General features: G+C 30.0%; 2 protein-coding genes across 12 annotated transcripts; both read right to left on the bottom strand.

The window, feature by feature from the left end:
* Nucleotides 1–458: 458 nt before the first annotated feature.
* LOC118064244 (DNA-binding protein RFX2-like) lies at nt 459–13,162 on the bottom strand. 11 transcript variants are annotated; one of them, XM_035078714.1, is made up of 18 exons: nt 13,022–13,162; nt 12,764–12,960; nt 7,602–7,906; nt 7,087–7,279; nt 6,682–6,726; nt 6,372–6,477; nt 6,201–6,300; nt 5,975–6,127; nt 5,557–5,685; nt 4,906–5,087; nt 4,329–4,799; nt 4,129–4,250; nt 3,949–4,046; nt 3,715–3,870; nt 3,419–3,621; nt 3,039–3,192; nt 2,917–2,968; nt 459–2,836 (listed from the first exon to the last, which is right to left on the bottom strand). In XM_035078714.1, exons 2-18 carry the CDS (start codon nt 12,882–12,884, stop codon nt 2,793–2,795), a joined length of 2,634 nt encoding a protein of 877 aa, XP_034934605.1. In that variant the 5' UTR covers nt 12,885–12,960; nt 13,022–13,162; the 3' UTR covers nt 459–2,792. The 11 variants fall into 11 exon arrangements, with proteins under 11 accessions (XP_034934605.1, XP_034934603.1, XP_034934604.1 ...); XM_035078712.1 differs by having other exon boundaries at nt 5,533–5,685; XM_035078713.1 differs by having other exon boundaries at nt 5,533–5,685; nt 12,764–12,951; nt 13,022–13,085.
* A 1,009-nt stretch (nt 13,163–14,171) lies between these two features.
* On the bottom strand, nt 14,172–16,200 carry LOC118064242 (serine-aspartate repeat-containing protein C-like). The gene is made up of 13 exons (XM_035078709.1): nt 16,195–16,200; nt 16,019–16,055; nt 15,858–15,905; nt 15,697–15,744; nt 15,536–15,583; nt 15,375–15,422; nt 15,214–15,261; nt 15,053–15,100; nt 14,892–14,939; nt 14,731–14,778; nt 14,597–14,659; nt 14,450–14,497; nt 14,172–14,375 (listed from the first exon to the last, which is right to left on the bottom strand). Exons 1-13 carry the CDS (start codon nt 16,198–16,200, stop codon nt 14,194–14,196), a joined length of 720 nt encoding a protein of 239 aa, XP_034934600.1. The 3' UTR covers nt 14,172–14,193.
* Between the last annotated feature and the right edge of the window lie 8,846 nt (nt 16,201–25,046).

Here is a 25,046-nt window from a genome sequence, read left to right on the forward strand (position 1 = left end):
TGTATGTATTTTTAATTTAAAACTCTATTCATAAAGAAATGGAATATTTCAATGTTATATTTTTGAAATGATAATATAAAGTGTCATTGGAATCACATACCTCATGATATTTTCGAGTTTACAATATTTTTAGAATTGGTCGGTTTTTAATGTTATATACATTTATTTATATATACATAATTATCCATTATTTTTAAATTATAATAAAATGTAAAATACTTACTCTAAACTACGGAATGGCTGAAAAGATTACATGAAATTAATTTTAGTTTGTACATCAAAACACAGTATTATTACTAATTACCGCAAAAATTTGAGTAAATAATAAAATTACTCATACTTTTTATTTTAAAATTACAATTTATTTTTCACTTAATTACCAATTATTAATTATCAATTAAAATTAGTGGTTAAATAATTAGTCAGGTGTATGATTTATGAACATATATTTATATTACAATTTAATTTATTTTGTAATACTCACACTCATGTAATCATAGAGCTCAATATATTTCACATATTTTTTTTTTTTTGTTTTTGTTTATTATATTATTGATTTTTTATTTTCATTTTTATATGCAATACATTTGTATACTTGAGCTGCACTTCAGTAAAAATAATTTCATCCAAGCGATAATTAATAATTCCCCAAATTTTATTTGTAAATGGGGTAATATTAAAATATCTTCTTATATGTTTTCATTATAAAGAAACGATACTTTTATACTTAATTTTTTTTTTTTCTACATTTCATTCATGTGCACAATCTATATATATTTGACAAATGGCGAGTCTTGTTCTACAATTTTTAAATGCTTTTAAGGCCGTTTTGTTTCGTATTTTTTATTTATTTTTTTTTTTTTAATTTCATTTTTTTTATCGAAGATTAATATTTTGTTGCTAATTTTCGTTCAATTTGATTTTCGTGTATTATTATCAATACATCAGTGAAATAATCGACCGATTTCTTTGCCTTACTATCTCTCTTTAATTAGTAATTTTATTGTATTTCTCTCGGCAATTATCAAACAAACAAGTAGACATACCATCATAATTAAACAATTATTTTGTCTCTTGTTTATTTATTTTTTTGCTGAGAACCGTTAATCCTATCATAAAGTAAGCCGTTACAATATATTAGGTACACTTAGGTATCGATAGTTTTTTTTTATACTTATAAGCTCATTATAGTTATGGAAACGTTCTCCCTGTATCGACTGACATTTTTTAATATCGTTCATAACAATTATAATGTCAATCGATATTTCATGCGATATTTAAATGATCACAACTTACTTCCTACGGACTTTGACTAGTACATATGCATTTAGTGATGGAAGAAAAAAAAATATATATAAAGCAGTGCTATGCTTTATAACAAAAAAAAGTATTGGATTATAAATAAAAGAGATCGTCAAAATAATATGGATGAATAAATTAAAAATATTAATCATTTGATTTGGACTTTTAGCTGGTATTCATAAGTTACATATGTGTGTTTTCAGTCTTCTTTCTTTAAAAATGAAAAATCGAACAATTATTAATTTCAGAAATTATTTAATCATTGATTAAGAACTTTATGAAATGGTAATTAATTTACTGCAGTCCTTAATATTATATTTGTTTTTATAATTTATGCATAATTATAATTTCCACACAATCTACAATTATGACTATTTAAAAATTAAAAACAAATAATTACAAATTTGCCACAGCAATAACAGAAAATAAATTGCTAATTAGTTGTGGTCTAAACGAAAATGAATTTACAAGAACAAATTAGTATAATATCGAATTTATATTATCATTATAAATTTCAATCTTATTGATTTTAATAATTTTTTGTTTTGTTAAAGTTTAAATTTTTATTTAAACTCTAACAAGAGTGCGTTAAATTATTTTTTTGTCAAACAATGTAGCTTTGTATATGTACATTTCTCTATTTGTTTTTTTGTTTTAAATTTATTTTTGATGTATGATATTTGTAATATAAAGATCGCAGAGTTCATATGTATGAACTATTCATCAACAGAACCCTGGTTTACTCGATGTATAAATAACGGTAATAAAAAATATTGAATGCTTGATCCTATCTAAAACTTGTACATTTAATATGTCAGTGTTATAAACTATCTCTAACTTTACCCTAATTAGGAATATTTATTTCTTAAATAAATTTTTTTCTTCAATTATTGTTGACAATTAATAGGGCGGAATTAATTATATATGTCGAACCGCGAGTTTGTCCAAGGACGGGCGAATAAGGATTAACTTTCTTCAGGTATATATTGTCATACCTTTCAATTTATCGTTTTATTTTTTTATTCTATTTCGCCTCAATGCTACTTCAATAAAAGTGATGTCGTTGATCGAAATAAAATTTCTCAAGTTATTTTTAATTACTCATACGTGTCTTTAGACCAGTATTTCAAGACAGCATGATTCATACATGGTCCCATTTTTTTTTATCGAATGCATTTCGACTAGATGGTTTTCCTTTAATTTATTTTATTATATTAACTTGCAATAATGTCGGAAATACTTTGCTTTAACTATAGTGTCATTTGTTTTCAAAGGCTTTACGTAATTCTCGTAACTAATTTTATATCTTTTATCACACAAACTTCCACTTTTTTAATTCATTGCAGTGAGTAAAAATCTTTCTTGTTTTATATAAAATAATTTATGAAATTAATTTATAACCAGTAGGCCTATATTTCCTCACACGATTTCTTCATAGTATCCGTTCATGTATTGCACGGAATTATTACTTACAAAGCACTGGCACTCAGTTAGCTCATTTTCATTCGCTTTGGTTGATTCGTATTTGACGTATCTAAAATTATTAATCATCAAAAGTTATTCAAGTTAATTCTTTTAGTTAATGATAAACATTTGTAATTGATTGACACATACCTCCATTCGATGTTGTACCAAAATTATTAATCAACTGACAACTTTGATTCTTCTGAAAAATATCAAAAATATTGCACTTTAAATTCAACAACTAATTATTTTAATTATAATAAACTACTTACATCACCCATTACAGCAATCGGCGTTGTACCAGTTGCAAGAGCCACTTGATGTTCAATAAGATAAAACATATATTCATCATATAATAATCGAATAAGGTGAAAAGATCCAAAACTCGCAGCACTTCTCAAGGTTAAATCGCGGATTACCATTGAGCTAAAAAAAAACATTACATGTTATCATCAGATTAGGAAACAATAACTAAATGACGAAAGGAATGTAGAAAATTATCAGTTTTTATATTGTATCTACGATACATTAAAAAAAAATCGTTTTTTTATTCAATGCCATTTAAAATTTATGTAATAGTTTATGCAAAGCTTACATAATCATATAATTTATTATTGATTATTACGTGCAAACTTATTAACTAATAAATTACCTGTAAAATGACCACTTGAGTAAGAATTGTCGCGCAGCTTTAGCAAATGTTGGTTTCCCTTCATAAGGTTTTAATACTTGTGTCACAACTCCTTTTAACCATATTGCCCACTGTTCTAATGAATTTTGTTGCTGTAAAGTTACTTTAAAATCGGCTTCTAGTCGTTGAACTACTGCATAATCACATTGACAAACCCATGAAGCCTATAAGAATCAAGTCAATTGAATATTTATCCATCAATTAATAAATTGCTCTAATTAAATTAAATTATATTAATTACAAATATGATTATTTACCTGCTCTTGGACATTATGAAAGTCAACACGATTTAAATCTGCTAACATTTGATTTATTTGACTAGAGTTTTGAAGAACAGCTCGTGCAGCCTGAGCAAGATGATTCAATGATGTATATCGACGAAGAGTTTGAGCGAAAGCTGACACAGCCGTTAACTATAATAAAAAAAATAAATATCGTTTAATAGAAAGAAAAAAGGAATAATTATTGTGTACAGTTGAAGGATATAATACTTTAATCTGCATCATCTCTTCTGGACAGTCATTCATTGCGGTAGTTAGCCATGATTCCAATCCTTTTGCAAAATTTCTAATTGATTGAGTTAGTGTACCTATAAAAAAAAATTTTTTTTTATTAATTGAAATAATAAAATAATTCAAAAATTTTCATTTATTATATTGTGTAATACTCACTTGGTATAGGTCGAAGAACATCTGGCATTAATACTTCAACGAGATTTTGATAAAATGTGTAATCAACGGTTTTAATAAAATCTTGTACTTCACCACATTTGCACATTTGATATAATTTAGTTCTGAAAATAAAAACGTAAAACAATTAATTATTTATAAATTAATGATTCAATTAAAATCATCTTTTATTTAAATCTTACTTAGATAAGTATTTTTCTTCTTCACACTCATCATTATTATTGTCCTGACTCCGCCAAAATTCACGCCACAGACTTTCAACTGTAGTAAATTCGAAATTTAATACAGCATCAAGGAAAGCTTCGCAATGTTCACGATAAATACTTCGAAAAGTATCAATATCCTCTAGGGTACAATCTTCTGGGAGGGAAGAACCATGACCAACTATTATCTCTGGAAAATCAGGAATAGCACTGCTTCCTTCACCAAGATACTGATGGTACTGCGAAGATGATGTATTGGAAGAAAGATTTGCATTCCCATGAGAATTATTTTCATATGATGATTCTTGTTTCTGGCAGCTAACGAATTTGAATCTTTTCGTTTGATTAGTTGTGCCTTGAGGCGGTCGTGATGATCCATCTTCATTTAGCATTACCAGGGGTGAATTAGGTTTTACTCGGATTCCATAGTAATGGTATTTAGAATTTCCTCTAAATTAAAACATTCAATATAACAATGATAATAATAACAGAAATAAAACCAAATTTTTTTTCCATTAGGATCTATATTGAAAAAGTAGTACGGTGATCAACTTACCGTGTTCCTAAACGCCGTGTTCGCAATCCTAGAAATACTGAGCGTATCAATTTACCAAAACTTGCTGCATTTACTGGATCTAATTTGTTATCTGAGCAGTGGCGTAAATAGTGATTGTAAAGTGTAGATCTTGGTAAAGAGACACCGTCAGCAGTCTCGTAATTTTCTAAAAGCCATTGTACCTATTCCAAGGGAAATTGAATTATTTACATTTCTCTACTATTCTAATATAATTAAAACAGTGCACTTTATAATTTAAACAAGATGTGTTTACATGTAAGATAATTCAACAGTTAAACCTTTTTAGGTATCTCTATTAAATGAGAAACAATCGAACATTATCTTTTCGTTAGTCTTTTTAAAATAAAAAATTAAAAAAAAATTTATACCCAAAAGGACTAAATTTTGAATTCTTATTTTTACATATAAAATACATTTTTCTTTTGATGTACAAAATAATGTTATAATTCTGACAACTTAAGCTTGATTACTATGCTTTGCCTTTTGAATATTATTATTGAAGCAAGCGTACAAGAAAAGCATCTCAAGTAGTCAAAAGACAATTATAGAATTATTATAAAACCATGCAATTATATGAAATATAATAATAATAAGAAAATAGCTAACAAATGGGGAGTCGATATGGCTTACGGTGGCCTGGGAGACCCTAGTGGCATGCGTCATGTTCGCCGCGGATGCAGCCTCTTCTACGCTGATAGTAGCGCCTCCCGCATTACCGCTGATCAAGTATGCCCCTCCACCCCCGCTAACCACAGCTTCCTATCAAACAGCCCATTTCCGTATTTTTGTTAATGTTCCCAATTATAATTGCTTTACAATAGTTATTTTTTTTAATAATAAAATCATCCTCTCCGTTACACAACACACTACAGGACACTTTGACAAGCGACCAAACTAATGGAGCACTTTCATTCCATTTTATACGTGAAGATCTTGAATTTTTTTTGTGTGGAGCAATTGGAGAGGAAAATGTTTTAAAGTTCTGATATGTAACATAATTAGGTAGATTAGATCAAATAATTATAGCAACAAAATTCCAATAGCTTACCGCGCCTTCGGTTTGTGGACTAGCACGAGCAGCAGCAGATATGAGTGCGTGAGTCGTTGGATCACCATCGACAACGCTTTGTTGTATCAGGTACGTACCGTTGCCTTGGGTCAAGAGTTGTCCAGTTGTAGTATTGGAACCTTGCCCTGAGACCTAAAATATTGATAATTTTATGAGAAAAAAATGACAGAAATGATTAATATTTTTAATGATTTATCAATGTTACCTGTGCATATGTTACCGGTGTCGTCGCCGGCGTGTAATACTGACTTGAGGCGGGAGTGTACATGGCTCCCGCCTCGCCGACAGCATACACAGGATATGTCCTGAAATGAAATAAATCATTAGCTTGATCTAAAAGCTGTATAATCCTGCTTTTGAATAAAACAATACTTACATCTGCCCATTTGTGAGATTATAAGTTGAACCATCGCCCTCAACATACTGCACATAAGTTGGGTGTGATACTGATTCGGAACCCACTGCCTCGCCGTCGCCAGACACTGAAAATCACTCGAAAGTATTAGATATTTATTTATAAATATTTTTTACATTAAAAGCCAATGCTAATGTATTCTAATACAGCTTATTGATTATCACATAATTATACTTAATAATTATTTGCCTAAATCGTTTATTAATCGTTGCAGAATATGAAAGACTGATCAGTATTAAAGATAATCATGCAGATTTTGATTCAGCCTCACCTACAGCCGTTGTGAGAGACGTGTAGGATGGTGAATCGCCGGTGCCTAGTGTAGTCAGTGAAGAAGTAGATAGTTGGTGCAAGATTTTTGTTCAGCAGCATGGAAAGGGTTAATCAAATATCTACTCAAACACTATTTGCATTTCGACAACGTCATACTTACTTTCTACAATCGTTAATATAAAGAATAAACAATCGACAATAGAAAGTACGTAATTATTTCAATAATAAAACTATCAAAGCTTGTCTATAGGAAAATAATTTGACAGTTTCAATAAAAGGGAACTTTAAGTGAGAAATTCACGTCACACTATTTGTGTAAAAGAAAAATAATAGACTGAATATTGTATAGCTATTACGAGAAAGTTTTCAATGTTAGCTACTAAACTTTTAGTATTAACAATACCTGTGACGGTAATATAATGCGGTGAACCACTAACAATTGTTCCTGCAGATGTAGACGCTCCGTCTGAGTCAATGAGAGTATGTTGACCAGAGTGTCCAGTATTCACAACAACTTGAGCAGTCACGTGTGCTGGAGTTCCTGAAGAACCATTCGATGAATCAGCAGCTGTTTCCAACGGGTCTTGGACAACCAACTGAAAAAAATGTTCATTTAATAATTTTACTATTCTTTATTTTCTCAACTATATTCTGCCAAGTATTAACTAATCTAAAAATACTCGTAACTATGCGTATATACGAAATGTAAAGGGACAGATGGTAGGCTCTTATCAAGTTATTTTTACACCGGTTTAAGTCTATTTTAGATAACAATTATTGATTCATTTTATATCTTTATTTCTATTTTATCTACAGAACTGTGGTGCTGAGAAAGCTGTTGAATGATAGGAATGGTTTTTCATTTGTTGAAGAATGGCAAGGTATACAATCAACTGGTCTCAGTAATAAAATACAGACCTGGATGGGTTGGAGATTATTGGTACTCGTTGGATCAGAGCTAGTAACCACGGTAATGAGTTGTTGACCTCTTGAAGTCTGATTCTGTACTATGCTGCCAGAACTATTGGTACTGGAAGTGGTCACGACGACGATGTTTGGCTTAGTTTCCACCTCTACAACAGCGGAGTTTCCCCCGCCATGACCAGCTCCCGTGGATGCTGCTAGAGCGTACTGGGCTCCAGTTGTAGTCATGGCAATCACTCCCTCTCGTCTGTCCGCACCCACGATATTGCAGCCGCCTCCTCGTTTCTGGATAGACGACTCTGTAACACAGGTAAAAGCAATGAAGTTGAATCAAGAGTTCCACCTCCATTGTGCCATGATCACGCCAATCCTAAACATCCCCATCATCTAAAATGTGGATGATAGAACCTAGAAGCCAGTCGTATCCATGGCAAAAGCTCCCTCGTATTCAAAAGCTTCCAAGGAATCACAGAAAAATGCTTCCGCATCAATGGCTTTCTTACTAATGTCTAACTTTTTGTATATAAATCTTTTATTATATTTTTCTAATTATTGCTTCAATTATTTGAATCAATATATTTATAAACTCATTGTAATGTCTTCACTCAAGCTCATTAGTTATTATAAGGAAAGTAAAATTTACTAGAAGCTTTTTGAATTAATTCTTCTCACGAATAACTTCAATTAATCTTGCCAATTATATCAAAAAAAAAACCTGAGAATAATACAACTGATAACTTTCAAGAATTTATGCTCCTATAAATAGGTTAAAACAAAATATATTTCAAATAATAAAGTAAATATTATAAATATAGTATGTAATTTACAAGTACTTTGCAAGTTTTAATAATAAATATATCCATCCTAGTTTATAGAGTATTAACGTACAATGTTATAAAATTTTCAAACTAAGTTAGATGTATAGTTTCATCATAACGTAATTTTATTTTATCCATCAGGATTCAGTTAAAATTCGTCAAGTTGCAGTAGAAATAATAGAAGAGAGTAATAAGTGGATTTTAAATTCATATTTTACTGGCTTTAAAGTACTTCTACTTCATTCCTAAGTTACTTCAACTCAACACTAGTAATTGGAGTGTTAAAGGACTTATTAGAGTCAAGGGCAATTATTTATAGAACTTATAACCATTTTTATTCTTTATGAGCCATTAATTATGATACAAAAAAGGCTTGAATCGATTAATAATTTTTAATAATTAATCATAGAATAGAATAAAAATGTTATTTTTAGCAAAAGTAATATATACTATCTAGTTAATGAAGTACACTATGCACAACCTAATTAGATATCAATGATAAAATGTGAATACATTAATCCCATTCTGCGTGAATTAAGTAAAAATTTATTTTAGTATATTTTGTATTTTAATTGAACATTATGGTAAAAGATTAAGTATGTAATTAATTCCAAATTCAGGAACTATACATTCATAACAACTAACACAATTCGGATAGAATGAAGAGAAATGATATCAGTGATTAATATCAAGTGATAGAAATGTAGCACTACTATGATCAATAGTATTTACATTCAAACGATCTTGTAATGCAGGTGTACATGGATAGGTATTTAATAATCCAAAGATCAAAGACAAATCTTAGGACAAATTGAAAATGATACACGTCACATTTCATTATAATTGGTACAAAGCAAACGATACATCTGACCTCGTGTACCTTTTGGAACGGCAGGTACCAAACAAGTTTATAGGGGTAAATGCAAGGGGAAGAATGAAATGAAACACATGCGTGACTAGGTACGTCAAGGGAGAATGAGTAATCCTAGGTAGAATATATGCTTGTTCGTAAGAGCAATTAGATGGTATTACTGCTAACTACTCAATGTGCTTATTTCAGTGATCCTCTGCTTTTATTATAATAGAGATGGATACAGTCGCCGAGAAGATTAAAATGAAAAATTCAAAAAAAAAATTAAAGACCTATTTATATGGATCACATTGATGGATGAACAAATAATTAAATTCTAGCTTTGAGTTGGTATATTACTATTCAACAATAACGTCTTTCGATCACCAGGAGTATTCATCTTAGAAAAGCAACCTTAAGAGTCCGAAGAAAACTTGATGCTAAGGGTGTTGCTAGGGTAACAACTAACACCTGTATCAGGAAGAACACAGAGGATCAAGGTGAGCTACTCTACTCTTCAGGTATCATCCACTAGGTAAATTGAATTCACTATAAAAAGTCTGGAACAAAAATTAATGCGTTTACTAAACAATGCACAACGGGGTTTGAAGTTTTATGTTTGTTCATTTATTAAATACGAATAATAATAATTGGAGAACCTGATATGGAATTGAATCTTCATTCAGCAGACAACAGTGCTAATAACGATGGGATGTTCTTTTCACCCTCTGGCACTTCTCTGCTTCTATTTCATCAGCTCAAATTTCTTTCTGTATCATACGTTGAAAATACACTTGATTAGTCAACTGGAAAATATCACAAATATATTTTTACAAATATCTAGCACTTGTTAACTGTCTTCTCACAATCACTATTGATTTTACTGAATATGCCACATTACTTCCATTGTGATATTTATTTTTAAACATCATTCAAGCTATTAGAGCAATTTTTAAACGATCAGAAATGACAGATACTTTACTGAAAGTACAAGACAAACTAAACGTCATGAAAAACTGCATAGTCAAAAAGAATGTTCATGTTGCACCTGGTCTGTTATGCATGGCTGGTGCCTGGTAGTACACCCTGACGTTCGTCTTTTTGTCCCCCCGTTATTTCACTACTTCCTGATACCATTCCATCCCCTATCATTAACAAATGGTAAAATACAGCTTGTGTTTAACGTTGTTTCAACCGTTTGAATTTGGACGAAATCTACATGAATACAAAAGCAAAGAATTGAAGAATAAAATGTGCCCTTACAGGTTTCAAAAGAACGTTTGTCGACGAAGTCCCATCAATGTCATGAATACCGTGAATTCTCATACCTTACAATTTTTTTTTATTTTTATTATCATCAATATTGCTACTGTTCTGGTCTTACATAAAATATGCAATAAACTTGATACGTTCTTATGTGAAATATTTCAATATTAAATTCAATAAATTCATAAATACTTTATGTGACCCAAGAATTTATCATAATAGTAGAATATCTGATATTGAATTAAAAAATTATAAAATAACTTAATAGACAAGATGATGATGAATATTGGATTTCTAATAAAAATATCGCGAAATTGCAGTAATTGAATCATAATATCCGATGAAATTATTATCTCAAATATTGACGTAAGTGTTGTTAAATATAAAAACGAACTTAAGTAAAACTAGAAGAAGAAAATACTCTTGTGCAACAAGCAAAAACAAAATAAACAAAGTGGATAACATAATAGTGGATACTTTTAATGTGATGCTTTTTGCAATATTAAAGATTTATCAATAATTCTTCAGGGTAATTCAATACTATTTGCCAATATTATCATGCTTCAAAGATCACATTCGTGCAATCAATAGGTCTAGTTTAATTAGGAAATTTCTAAAGCTTCCATGCATTGAATTTTCTCAGTAGCCACATACAATGCATTTGTTGGGGGACTTTTACCAAAAGGAAGCATTATCTGTATCTGTTCATACAAATTCTTAGGTGTTGTGTGTATTCACTTATTTTATTGTACCATCCAATTTCAATTATTTGCCAACATTTTTTTATTGTGATTCATCCATTGATGATTTTTAGAATAAAAAAACTGACTGTGTAATTCATACATTCTGTAAAAATTAATTTTAAAAATTTAATAATAAATTTTGTAGTAAGTAATAAATAAAAAATCATCTTATTTACTGATATTAGTTGAAATAAGACAATTATTGAATATCTAAGATAAAAAATGAAAAAGAAAAATGTATAATACTTCTCTAAAAGTGTTATTAATAAAAAGGACGTCACATGAGTGAATATGGTACGTTTTTCTCAATAAATATAAAAATCCTTATCACTGATGAACTAAAAAAGAGCTTTAACCCAAAAGTGTGGATAAAGAAAAATATGAAAAAAGTGTAAAAAATATTAAAGTTGATAATGTTTAGAGTATTATAGTAAATTGAGTGCATTGTAAGGATGATTTGCGTATGTCAGGTACCTAAAATCAGTCGCAAATTGTTATCACCTCACCTGTCTTCATGAATGGCGAGTGGCCGTGCCTTGATGTCCTTTAGCAGTTGCACGGCCTCGTGGAATTGCACATCCAATGTCGTGGATATTTTCCGTGTGCCGGCCCTGACTGTCACCCGGGAAACCACGCGGAAAAGCGGAATGTGGAAATATTCAACTTACACTAATGGATATTATGGTTGACGACGACCGGTCGGAGTGTCAGTTGTCTGCTGTTGCGGTCTCCTTGGCTACGGCATCACTGACCGCGATACACCGTCACCCATGATCGTATTTTTGACAATGAAATCATCTTTATTGTCAATTTATAATTACACATTGCCTCAATCAGCTACTAAGTGACGTTTAAATTAATTTAAAATAACAATTAACAAAATAACATTTAAATAAAATATTATGCGATTTGTTAAACTATATCACCAGGGAACTACTTTATGTTCAGAAGACATGTTTGTATTACTACGCTGACATATATAAGACAACCCTTGTAACCCGCATTATGACACTGAATTTTTTTGCACTATGTTGTTTTAAAATTAACGTAATTGTTGATTAATAAATAAATAATTTATAAACGAAATCAAGTTTATGTTATACACCTTTTGATTAATTAAAGTTAAGGTTTATTTCAAAAGAAATATCTATAAACAGGAGCTGAGGAAGAGGAGAATACTGTAGAGAGCGCTGACAACGCGGGTTCTACGAGAATAAAGAGGCTCCAATATTTATCGATGCGCTTCAGCCTGATTTTAGATTTCTACGAATGATATTGAAAATATTATTTTTGCTTAGCTTCATAACAAAAATACTATTAATTAATCAAAATAACAAATAAATTTTTAAAAGTACTATTTACACAAAAATAACCAAGAAAGAAACATTTAAGAATTTGTAAATGTTCATACTGTTTATGAAAATAATAATTAAAGAAATAAAGTAAAATAATTTATTTGAAATAATTAAAGATACTTACTATTATGGGGGTTAAATTTTTTTTTCGATTTTCTTCTCGGTTGTAAGCTGATTATTGGAGATTTTACGAAAATCGATTCAATTCCCGTGTAAACAAAACTTTTATTCTCATCATCACTCATTTTTGTTCGATTATTCAATTAAAAACACTTTGAATGTGATCTGACAAAGCCCGGGAGTTTCCAAGAGCTACGGTTTCTAGGAGAAAAAATGTTTTAACAGAATATAATACGAAAAATAATTATGGCAGTATCCTTACCTTAGATGCCAATTGTTTTTATAGATTTTAAATCATCTGATGAAACAGTTGACGATCGTTAAAATGAATATGAAATCGATCATTGTATAAATCGAATTATAAATTCGATTATTATAGACTATCGAATAATTTCGATCAATTTCTATCGAATTAATAATTTAAAATGTAAAAATTTTCCCGCTATTGTCTTTAAAGGGGTTGTATGCGGAAGGCCAGAAGGCTAAAGTCCCGAATGTAGCATAACCTCGAAAAATGATTGTCTCGAATACGGTATAAATTCGAAAAGTGAAAGCTCTGAACGAGTATTGTCACTAAATATAGAGTGTATCGAATTCTGCAAAGCCTCGATGTAAATAAAATTTCGAATGGTTTATTAAACCGAATATTATATTGTATCGAATTGTATAATGTTCTGAATATGTATTATACCGAAAAAAATTTTTTTACAGGCAGTGATTCATTCAACCCTCGATAAAGTAGTTTTCATAAGTAAAAATGGTATTATCATATGGATATGGAGTAAAGTACAGGCAATACTAAAATTTATCGTATCGAAAATATGGAACATACAAAAGAAATCAAAATGAGTTGAAAGATATAAATTTTCAAATAATAATTTTAATTTTAACTTAAAATCTAAATGACGTATCGCAAATATGGTACATACAAAAGAAATCAAAATGAGTTGAAAGATAGAAATTTTTAGATATTAATTTTTATTTTAACTTAAAATCTAATTGACATATCGCAAATATGGTACATACCAAAGAAATCAAAATGAGTTAAAAGATAGAAATTTTCAAATAATAATTTTAATTTTAACTTAAAATCTAAATGACGTATCGCAAATATGGTACATACAAAAGAAATCAAAATGAGTTGAAAGATAGAAATTTTTAGATATTAATTTTATTTTAACTTAAAATCTAATTGACATATCGCAAATATGGTACATACAGAAGAAATCAAAATGAGTTAAAAGATATAAATTTTCAAATAATAATTTTAATTTTAACTTAAAATCTAAATGATGTATCGCAAATATGGTACATACCAAAGAAATCAAATGAGTTAAAGAAATAAAAAAATATAAGTTATTAATATTAAGTTTAACTAAAAACTCGGACAAAGTTTTCAAATTGTAGTGCATACTGTTATAAGTGTAAATCATCCTACACTACATCGGTTGATTCAAGATGACACTTAGGACATTTCAAGTAATATCCTAACTCAACTCTCATTAATAAAATACAAGCACAGGCTCTGCATAGATAATGATGACATGGTAACAGCCTATACTGTGCCAATTTGTTGCATCTTATGCAGTTGTTATTGGAAAAGTCGTGATCAACCACTAGAATTTAGAAAATATCAATTAATAGTTACCCATTATTATTAAAAAAATCTGTAGCCAAATATATCACTTACATATTCTTCGATGAATTTTATTTGCTCTAAATTTATCGATGCAATATGCTAAAAACAAGATATGAAATGAATTTACTTTATGTGTTAGACGTTTACAAGATGCGTCGATGATATACTTCATTTGTAATCATATTCGATAATACATACGTTTATATAAATAATAAAAGTTGCCATTTGGATACTCAGCATCGTAGTCGTCGTTAATAATTTCTGCAACAGTAATAATATTTAGGACAAGTACGTATGATTGGATAACAAACGAGAACTATTAGCAAACCTACCAACAGCAGCTCCGTCTGTGTTTAATTGATCTGTGTCTTGGTCATCACCTGAAATCAAAGAACTTTTATGAAGTATACCTGTCAGTCATGGTTATGACAAGATGAATATTTAATAATTGTCTTGAATAAAGAAAAGTAAAGCATGTATTTCAAAATCTTACCACTAGTAGTTTTGTCTGTATTTAATTGATCTGTGTCTTGGTCATCACCTGAAATCAAAGAACTTTCATGAAGTATACCTGTTGATCATAGTTATGACATGATAAATATTCAACAATTGTCTTGAATAAAGAAAAGTAAAGCATGTATTTCAAAATCTTACCACTAGTAGTTTTGTCTGTATTTAATTGATCTGTGTCTTGGTCATCACCTGAAATCAAAGAACTTTCATGAAGTATACCTGTTGATCATAGTTATGACATGATAAATATTCAACAATTGTCTTGAATAAAGAAAAGTAAAGCATGTATTTCAAAATCTTACCACTAGTAGTTTTGTCTGTATTTAATTGATCTGTGTCTTGGTCATCACCTGAAATCAAAGAACTTTCATGAAGTATACCTGTTGATCATAGTTATGACATGATAAATATTCAACAATTGTCTTGAATAAAGAAAAGTAAAGCATGTATTTCAAAATCTTACCACTAGTAGTTTTGTCTGTATTTAATTGATCTGTGTCTTGGTCATCACCTGAAATCAAAGAACTTTCATGAAGTATACCTGTTGATCATAGTTATGACATGATAAATATTCAACAATTGTCTTGAATAAAGAAAAGTAAAGCATGTATTTCAAAATCTTACCACTAGTAGTTTTGTCTGTATTTAATTGATCTGTGTCTTGGTCATCACCTGAAATCAAAGAACTTTCATGAAGTATACCTGTTGATCATAGTTATGACATGATAAATATTCAACAATTGTCTTGAATAAAGAAAAGTAAAGCATGTATTTCAAAATCTTACCACTAGTAGTTTTGTCTGTATTTAATTGATCTGTGTCTTGGTCATCACCTGAAATCAAAGAACTTTCATGAAGTATACCTGTCAGTCATGGTTATGACATGATAAATATTCAACAATTGTCTTGAATAAAGAAAAGTAAAGCATGTATTTTAAAATCTCACCACTAGTAGTTTTGTCTGTATTCAATTGATCTGTGTCTTGGTCATCACCTGAAATCAAAGAACTTTTATGAAGTATACCTGTCAGTCATGGTTATGACAAGATGAATATTTAATAATTGTCTTGAATAAAGAAAAGTAGAGCATGTATTTTAAAATCTTACCACTAGTAGCTTCGTCTGTATTTAATTGATCTTTTTCCTCGTCATCATCTGAAATTGATAAACTTTTATTACTAAAATTGATACTTGTGATGGATTATAATGATAGCAATGACAAATAGTAGATTTTTATATGACTTTATCAAAATTTTTCTTATAAAAAAGAATTAAGGCAATACCGTCATTATGTTGATCTGGAAGTCCTGCGGCAAGCTGTTTTTCTCTTTCATTATTATATACTAATGTACCCCAGACTTCATACAACATTGCCACAGCAGTTGTGAAAAATGTATCAATGTCTACCTCGTGTTCCACATTTAGTACTGCTTTGCCGAGTAATGGTCTTACGAGTAAATCTCTGGCTATAACCCGTCGAATTCTCAATTTCTCTAAATTGGTTAGGCATTTCACACTTTGTTCACGCATATATTCTGTGAAATAAAACTCATAGAAATCATTGTCATAATGATTCATTCTTAATTAATAAATTAATATAAATATTGCACATACTAAAAATATCCCACAGATTAGGGTTTACTTTGACTTTATTCTTTAATTCTTGCAAAGCAGCTCTTTGACAGTCTGCTACTGCTTCATTAGTATTAAGGACCGAAATGTTTATATCATGAAGCCAATTGCGTTCATAATTTTCAAAAAATTCACGGTAACCCACTGTATTGGAGTACATTGATTCCGCAAACCGATTTAAATGCTTCGTTTCTTTGTTCTCTTGGAAACAGAGGTAGAGCAAGGATTTTTTTCATAATTTCTGATGATACTTCGGTGTTTCTTATATCAAATATGACAGATTCTCTATATATCATCTGAAAGTATATATGAAAATATTTGAACACAATACTTTTATAACAAAAAAAATGTAAGATTGTGAGTTTAATGTTACTAAATATTCCATAAAACAATATAAGATATTCATTTTGTAATCGTACCTTACAATATTCGTAAAAACTCTGATGAATGTATGCTTTGGGAAATAACTGCTTCAGAGTAACGAATAAACTTGCATTATAACAGGTGTATATCGTTAGAACCGGGGAAACATGAGGTACAATCCTATTAATTATACGCCTATAAATTGCATCACTACCACCATTCTTGATACACGCTATAAGATAGAAGAATGACTGAAACAAATATCGATTAAATTGATGATAATGTCATCATCGGGTAATTCCAAAAATTAATAAATGAAAGAAAAAAACACCTACATAATTTCCAACAATTGCTGTTATTATAATCATTTCCTGGATATCGTTAGATTGTAAGTAGTAATCGTCTTGAATTGATGAAATGTATAAAGTATTTGTATCACTAATAGCTGTAATCACTGCTGGATCAGTAAATACCAAAGCTGTAGACTGCGATTCTTCATAAAAATTTATTTCAAGAGATGAATTAGCTTCATGCTTTTTCAGTTGTTTCCATTTATCATCTTGAAAAATATTAAAAAAAGAGCCATATGAATCATATTGTGGCAATTTTATTTCTTTTTGCCATCGGCGCATGGAATACTCGATTTTACCGAAGGGCTCCAATTGCGCTGCTTCTTCATGTCTACATAAATGAACAGATTACTCAATCAATAGAATTTAATCATCGTAATAGATACTTACAATAATGCTAAATTGTCATATATGTATTTCACTTTACATAACTGAGAAGAACAAGCCAGATATAATTCATTCAAAAATACTTCTCTTTCATGCTCATATCGTCCTTTGATGTGTGAATGTTGTGTAGTGCATGTAAAAATATTATTTTTGATTATCCCTTTGCCAAGGCACTGGTGTGTTAGTCGGTCACGGCACACAACATACCTGTTAATAAAAACAAAAGAATTAATTAACTGTTGTGCGAGTATAAAGCTGGAAGTTTCAACGTTTGATCTTGTAACTATAGTCGATTATAATTGTTATTTTGTTAATAACGATATCGATATTCTATTACAAATGTAGCATGCCTACAAAAAAAGACGATATTCATGAAAATCAAAGGAGAAGTGCAGAATATAAAAAGGGCATGTGGCGAGATTAATAAGATAATGAAAATACAAATTTGAAAATAATTAATCATGAGTCTTATTCACACCACTGGTAAAGATGAATGTAAATATATAATTATAAAAGAAGAAAAAAATATTCTAATTACACAATTTACTATCATAAAGGATAGGATGGTGGGTAGGAGATCACATCACAATCAGAGGGGTGATGAGGAGTATAGAAAAAAATCCGACAATATTATCATACACGTACAGTAATAGGTGTTTAAAATATTTATTTATTAAAGAAATGTTTTAAACATAACGTTGCTAAACGGTACTACTTACACGACATCTTTATATGTTTTATTGTGCATATAGCAATATCCATCGTCCTGAACTTTGAAGGGCACTTTTGATTGCTCTTGAATTTTTTGACCGTGTTGTGGGCATTTTATAATGTTACAAAAAACACAATAAAAAAAATACGTGTAATACTGATATCTTCGTATGAAAAATTAGCCTAAAAACGAGTGGTTAGACTGACAATACTTCTACGACTTTCACGAATGTCATATGACTGAATGAAGCTCAGTTGTGTTGTCCCTACTTCGCCAGGTTTATAGTGGGGGGACATAGCTCAACCAATGTTTAAGCGAAGAAAATACATCCTCCTCCTTTACCTCGTAACCGGTAAAGGTAACACCCCTTCCGTTCAATTGATTGTTTTAATATTTAGTTGATTAAGCAATGTTGTAAATAATTTATATTTTTTAAATAATATTTGGTATGCATTAGTCAGATGGTTGCTTACAAACTTTAGTTTTTACAGTAATAAAAAAGATGCCGTAGAAAGTTAAATTGATTTTAGTTAAATTTATAATTTTCTAAAACGACAAATATTTTGGCTGCAGTTTAACATCAGTATAATGGACTTTTTCATTGACACTGTCGAGTCTGTGTTGTCTGAAATGCTGCATCGTTCATCTGAATTCAGTAAAACCTCCTACTATCCCCTATGTGAATGGAAGTGTAGAGAAATGCAGAAGAGGGGAGACAACACCTTTTGTTGATTAGTTCAACATTAATATACGATGATAATAAAAAAAAATAAGAGAAAAGCAATAAATTAGAGTAATTCGCAATTTCGATTAAATAAATTTTTAACAATTAATGAAACATACAAAATCTTACTTTTTATATAGTTTATAATCATAATTCATGTTATCATACATGTATGAGAAATCTTTAATAATTTTTCTGAAGTATCTAGATCATATTACTCAGTTTTTCAATCATAACGGAGACGAGTACGAACAGTACCTATTCGTGTGATTCAAATTAACAAACGTATTGAAGCCAAAGTAATATCTTGTCAATTCATATAATCATTTAATTACAAGAATGTAATGACAATCATGGTATTTATAACATATAAGATCGAGAACAGATTAAAAAAGATGTAAATCAAGTAATCTGTAACAATCATAATACGATATTAATTTCTACAAATCATTTCCTTCTTTCGAAACATTCAAAGTACTTACGATTTGTTTTGTGACTGCAATTATTATCTCCATACATATTGGACATCGTAAATATGCATTGTTCTTTTTTGCAACAAATATCAACTTATTTACACATGTTTCACAAAGTAACCAATGCCAACATGGCATTGCGATGAAATTACAAACATTTTCTTGACACAAAATACATTTCGATAGTTGTAGATTGTCACTAAACATAAAATTGTATATAAAATCTCTTTAAAAACATGTTAAAAAATTGAAGTCAATAATCTGAGCATTGTAAATTGATTACTACAGATAAATTTAATTACTTTGTTCGAATAAGGATAAATAAATCAAACTTACGCACAAAAATATCCATATTATTTTTATCAAACGGTGGTGATTTGCTTTTTTGTACTTCAATTATGTCTCCAACAACTAATAAGAATACATCTGGTGGTTTTACTATGTGATTGGCTATAGCCAATTAATATATATGAAATTAATGATTTTTAGTCTTGTTACTTGTCATACATTATGTTATATGTATAAAAACAATAAACAATATGCACAGTAAAATAAATATTTACCAGTATTATGAAGTGGAGCATTTATAAAAAAATAATCGACTTGTGCAACTTCTGTAATTTGAGCTTGATTGTTAAAGGCCGATGAAAAATGATTCGCACATGCCAAAAATCGTGAAATATTCTGCAAATTATTATCATATAATGCCCAAGCACGTTTTCAATAATTTTTCTTTGATTATGTATTTGGTTTCTCGGTGTCTTCTTATTCTATTGCCTAGTCGAAGACTCATTAATTCATTTCGAGTAATACCGTGGACCTGTTCAAGCGGTCCTGAGAATGATAATAAATTAATAATGAAGATTTTAAAGTTTTTGACAAAATTAATGTCTCACCTAAAAACTGCCAAATAGCTGGATGACTTCCTATTCTTGTTAACAGCACTTTATGGTAGCTTCTATGAAATTATTTGTTCGGTGTGTTACTTGGTATACACAAAATTTTTCGGGTTTGACTCTATTTAACCAATAATTCTCAAAATAACCCATAATGTCACCGAACGCATGTTGAATTTGTACTGTACTGGTAGATTTCAACCATGTGAAAGCATCACGGATGTGATCAACCGGTAGTAATGGAATGGCCATTAATTTTCTAAAAAAAATTTTCCCTTCATCCCAAGCGTAAAATTTTTGCATAAATGATGCACCCTTGCTCGTTAATTGTTTAAATAACGCCTGAAATTTATAAAAAATTTTTATAAAATTATATAAGTATTGAGTAGTGTTTAATAAAAAATTATATGTAATGTTGAAAAAACAGACATGTGAAAAATGGAAATAACAGCGTTGAATTGAAACTGTGGGATATATGGTTAAAACTGCAGTAGCGATAGCAACTTCGTAGTCCATAGAAAATACAGTTGGCTGAATGTGGGGAGCTAGATGCTCTTTTAAGTTTTGAAGTACCGAAACATATGCTGCTGTTGTTTTCCTTTCCATTAGCGCCCAACTTATAGGAATCACCTTAAATTTAATCATTATTAATGTAATCACTTAATTATAAGATTTTTTAAAAATATATGATTCAAATATACATACCGCTGTGTAAACTTTCGCCATAATTGTCAGAAATTGATATATTTCGGCTGGCGAGGGCATACGTCGAAAGTGGCGTCAATGAATAATTCATTTGTTTGACAAAGACGTAACAACTCTACATCGCCAATAATCACTGATTGTGAATTGTCAGTTGCAATAGCAGCAGTCAACACTCGACAACCTCCAGTATAATTCCGCAAGTGATTCCATTCATTTGAATTTAAGGTATTGGACGAAATCTATCAAAGTGTTTGGTATAGGAGGACAATTTTGTCTACGCCAACGATGCATTGACGATTCCACGGTTTTAAATGGTAACGTGTATGGCTGCAGTTGAATTTCTGCGTAAAGTATTATCTCAGTTATGATTATATATGATACTCATAATGGTTAAATATATTCTAAATTATACAAACAATAAACTGATTCTGTCGTAGATTGTTCGTATACTTTCGAAGCTTGATATCACTGCATTCCGTAATTGCATTTTAAATGATTGAATTTCCCTAGCATTTGCAATACTCATGTGATTTCTGTGCGGTCTTGTCCAAATCAATTGACTTCCACAATTTTCCCGATTGCATTACATTGATGTGATGCTTTTTTAGTACATTCTACGTATCTATACAGAATGAACATTTTAACATTAGATTGAATTTTATAATTTAAAAATTCATCAATCAACGTACTAATGGCATGAGGCTGGCTCGTGCTACGGTATTCGTATTCAATAGAGACATAAGTCGTACTGATTTAATAATTGCAAGTTTATTATTTATTATTATTACCAAGTTTTATACGTAACGAAATTTTTAAATAATTTATAAATATTTTTGAATATTATAGTGTTTTTACTTATGACTTAAATTGACATAATTTCAAATACTCACTCTGTATTACCGTGAGATGATTTTTTCTTATAACCACAGCTTCGTGTTTGGGCATCATAATAATTACAAGATAATTGAGTAAGTCAAAAGTGTGGATGATTTTATAAAACAAAAAAGTATATTTTCTTAAATACGCTTGAGACGATCAGCGGGTTTAGTTTAGTTACGATAGTGTGGCTATAAGGGTGAATATATACAGTCAAATCTCTCTAATCGCACGCTCTCTAACTGCATACAAACTCGCCCTCTAAGTGCATGTTCTCCAGTCCCCACTTCAAATAATCTGCGACTAATCACGTGCGACAGTTGAGTTTGAACTCGGTTTAAATGCTGCGCAATGTTATGCCTCGGTCCCGAGCGTGCACTTAGATGGCTATGACTGTAGTAGAATCACACGAATAGGTACTGTTCGTACTCGTCTCCGTTATGATTGAAAAAACTGAGTAATATGATCTAGATACTTCAGAAAAATTATTTAAAGATTTCTCATACATGTATTGATAACATGAATTATGATTATAAACTATATAAAAAAGTAAGATTTTGTATGTTTCATTAATTGTTAAAAATTTATTTAATCGAAATTGCGAATTACCTAATTATTTGCTTTTCTCTTATTTTTTTTTATTATCATCGTATATTAATGTTGAACTAATCAAAAAGGTGTGGTCTCCCCTCTTCTGCATTTCTCTACACTTCCATTCACATAGGGGATAGTAAGAGGTTTTACTGAATTCAGATGAACGATGCAGCATTTCAGACAATACGGACTCGACAGTGTCAATGAAAAGTCCATTATACTGATGTTAAACTGCAGTCAAAATATTTGTCGTTTTAGAAAAATTATAAAATTTAACTAAAATCAATGGTAATTATTTTTCTTTCGGGTTAAAATTGAATATTTTTCGACGACAAAAATGAAGATAAGATATATCTTACTTTATTTACATATGTGTACAAATATAAATTATTTTCTCACTTCTATCTATCGTATCAATGTAAAGTATCAATCGCTTTTATGCTAGAAATTCCGTTCCAAGAACCCTTCTAAAATATCAAAACATGTTAGATAAGCGGTGGAGGATCTTTCGTGTTGAAATAACTGGAATAAACATGCTTTTTTTCGCTATTCCAAGATGTAATACCAATGTCGTAGTTGCTTGTTTATATTAATTTCACATTCTTCAGACTAAAAACTGATGAACACTAAGCTGTTTCGTAAGCATGTATTGTAGAATATTATCTTGATTTTGGATGATCAATATGGAATTGTTTAGGCTCTAAACAGTTTGTGTTTGAGATAATAGTGCATCATAAAACTTTCTACGACGCATCTTTTTTATTACTGTAAAAACTAAAGTTTGTAAGCAACATCTGACTAATGCATACCAAATATTATTTAAAAAATATAAATTATTTACAACATTTGCTTTAATCAACTAAATATTAAAACAATCAATTGAACGGAAGGGGTGTTACCTTTACCGGGTTACGGGGTAAAGGGAGGAGGATGTATTTGTTCTTCGCTTAAACATTGGTTGAGCGATGTCCCCCCACTATAACCTGGCGAAGTAGGGACAACACACTGAGCTTCATTCAGTCATATGACATTCGTGAAAGTCGTAGAAGTATTGTCAGTCTAACCACTCGTTTTTATGGCTAATTTTTCATACGAAGATATCAGTATTACACGTATTTTTTTATTGTGTTTTTTTTGTAACATTATAAAATGCCACAACACGGTCGCAAATTCAAGAGCAATCAAAAGTGCCCCTTCAAAGTTCAGGACGATGGATATTGCTATATGCACAATAAAACATATAAAGATATAGACGAAGCTACTAGTGGTAGATTTTAAAATACATGCTTTACTTTACGTTTTTAAAGACAATTGTTAATATTCATCTTGTCATAAACCATGATTTGACAGGTATACTTCATGAAAGTTGATCAATTTTAGATAATGACAAAGACACAGATCAATTACATACAGACAAAACTACTAGTAGTAAGATTTTAAAATACATGCTTTACTTTACGTTGTTTTAAAGACTACTTTCTTTTTTCAACGACAATTGTTAAATTTTCATCATGTCGTAACTATAATTAACAGGTTATACTTCATAAAAGTTCTTTGATTTCAGGTGATGACCAAGACACAGATCATTAAATACAGACAAAACTACTAGTGGTAGATTTTAAAATACATGCGCGTACGTTTTCTTTATTCAAGACAATGTTGAATATTTATCATGTCATACCATGACTGACAGGTATACTTCACGAAGTTCTTTGATTTCAGGTGATGACCAAGACACAGATCAATTAAATACAGACAAAACTACTAGTGGTAAGATTTTGAAATACATGCTTTACTTTTCTTTATTCAAGACAATTGTTGAATATTTATCATGTCATAACTATGATCAAACAGGTATACTTCATGAAAGTTCTTTGATTTCAGGTGATGACCAGACACAGATCAATTAAATACAGACAAAACTACTAGTTGGTAAGATTTTGAAACTACATGCTTTACTTTTCTTTATTCAGACAATTGTTGAATATTTATCATGTCATCACTATGATCAACAGGTATACTTCATGAAAGTTCTTTGATTTCAGGTGATGACCAAGACCACAGATCAATTAAATACAGACAAAACTACTAGTGGTAAGATTTTGAAATAATGCTTACTTTCTTTATTCAAGACAATTGTGGAATATTATCATGTCATAACTCTGATCAACAGGTATACTTCATGAAAGTTCTTTGATTTCAGGTGATGACCAAGACACAGATCAATTAAATACAGACAAAACTACTCGTGGTAGATTTTGAAATACATGCTTTACTTTTCTTTATTCAAGACAATATTAATGATTCATCTTGTCATAACCATGACTGACAGGTATACTTCATAAAAGTTCTTGATTTCAGGTGATGACCAAGACACAGATCAATTAAACACAGACGGAGCTGCTGTTGGTAGGTTTGCTATA

This window comes from Chelonus insularis, unplaced genomic scaffold (genome assembly GCF_013357705.1).
Source record: "Chelonus insularis isolate UGA/USDA-ARS -01 unplaced genomic scaffold, ASM1335770v1 contig_175_pilon, whole genome shotgun sequence".
NCBI lineage: Eukaryota > Metazoa > Arthropoda > Insecta > Hymenoptera > Braconidae > Chelonus > Chelonus insularis.

Coding starts and splice junctions, on each gene's coding strand:
- LOC118064244 (XM_035078712.1), bottom strand. CDS start 12,884: ATGAGTGATGATGAGAATAAAAGTTTTGTTTACACGGGAATTGAATCG. Junction 4,800..4,905: donor ACACGGCGTTTAGGAACACG/GTAAGTTGATCA, acceptor GTTTTAATTTAG/AGGAAATTCTAAATACCATT. Junction 3,622..3,714: donor TTCATAATGTCCAAGAGCAG/GTAAATAATCAT, acceptor TGATTCTTATAG/GCTTCATGGGTTTGTCAATG.
- LOC118064242 (XM_035078709.1), bottom strand. Junction 15,423..15,535: donor TACAGACAAAACTACTAGTG/GTAAGATTTTGA, acceptor CTTTGATTTCAG/GTGATGACCAAGACACAGAT. Junction 14,779..14,891: donor TACAGACAAAACTACTAGTG/GTAAGATTTTGA, acceptor CTTTGATTTCAG/GTGATGACCAAGACACAGAT.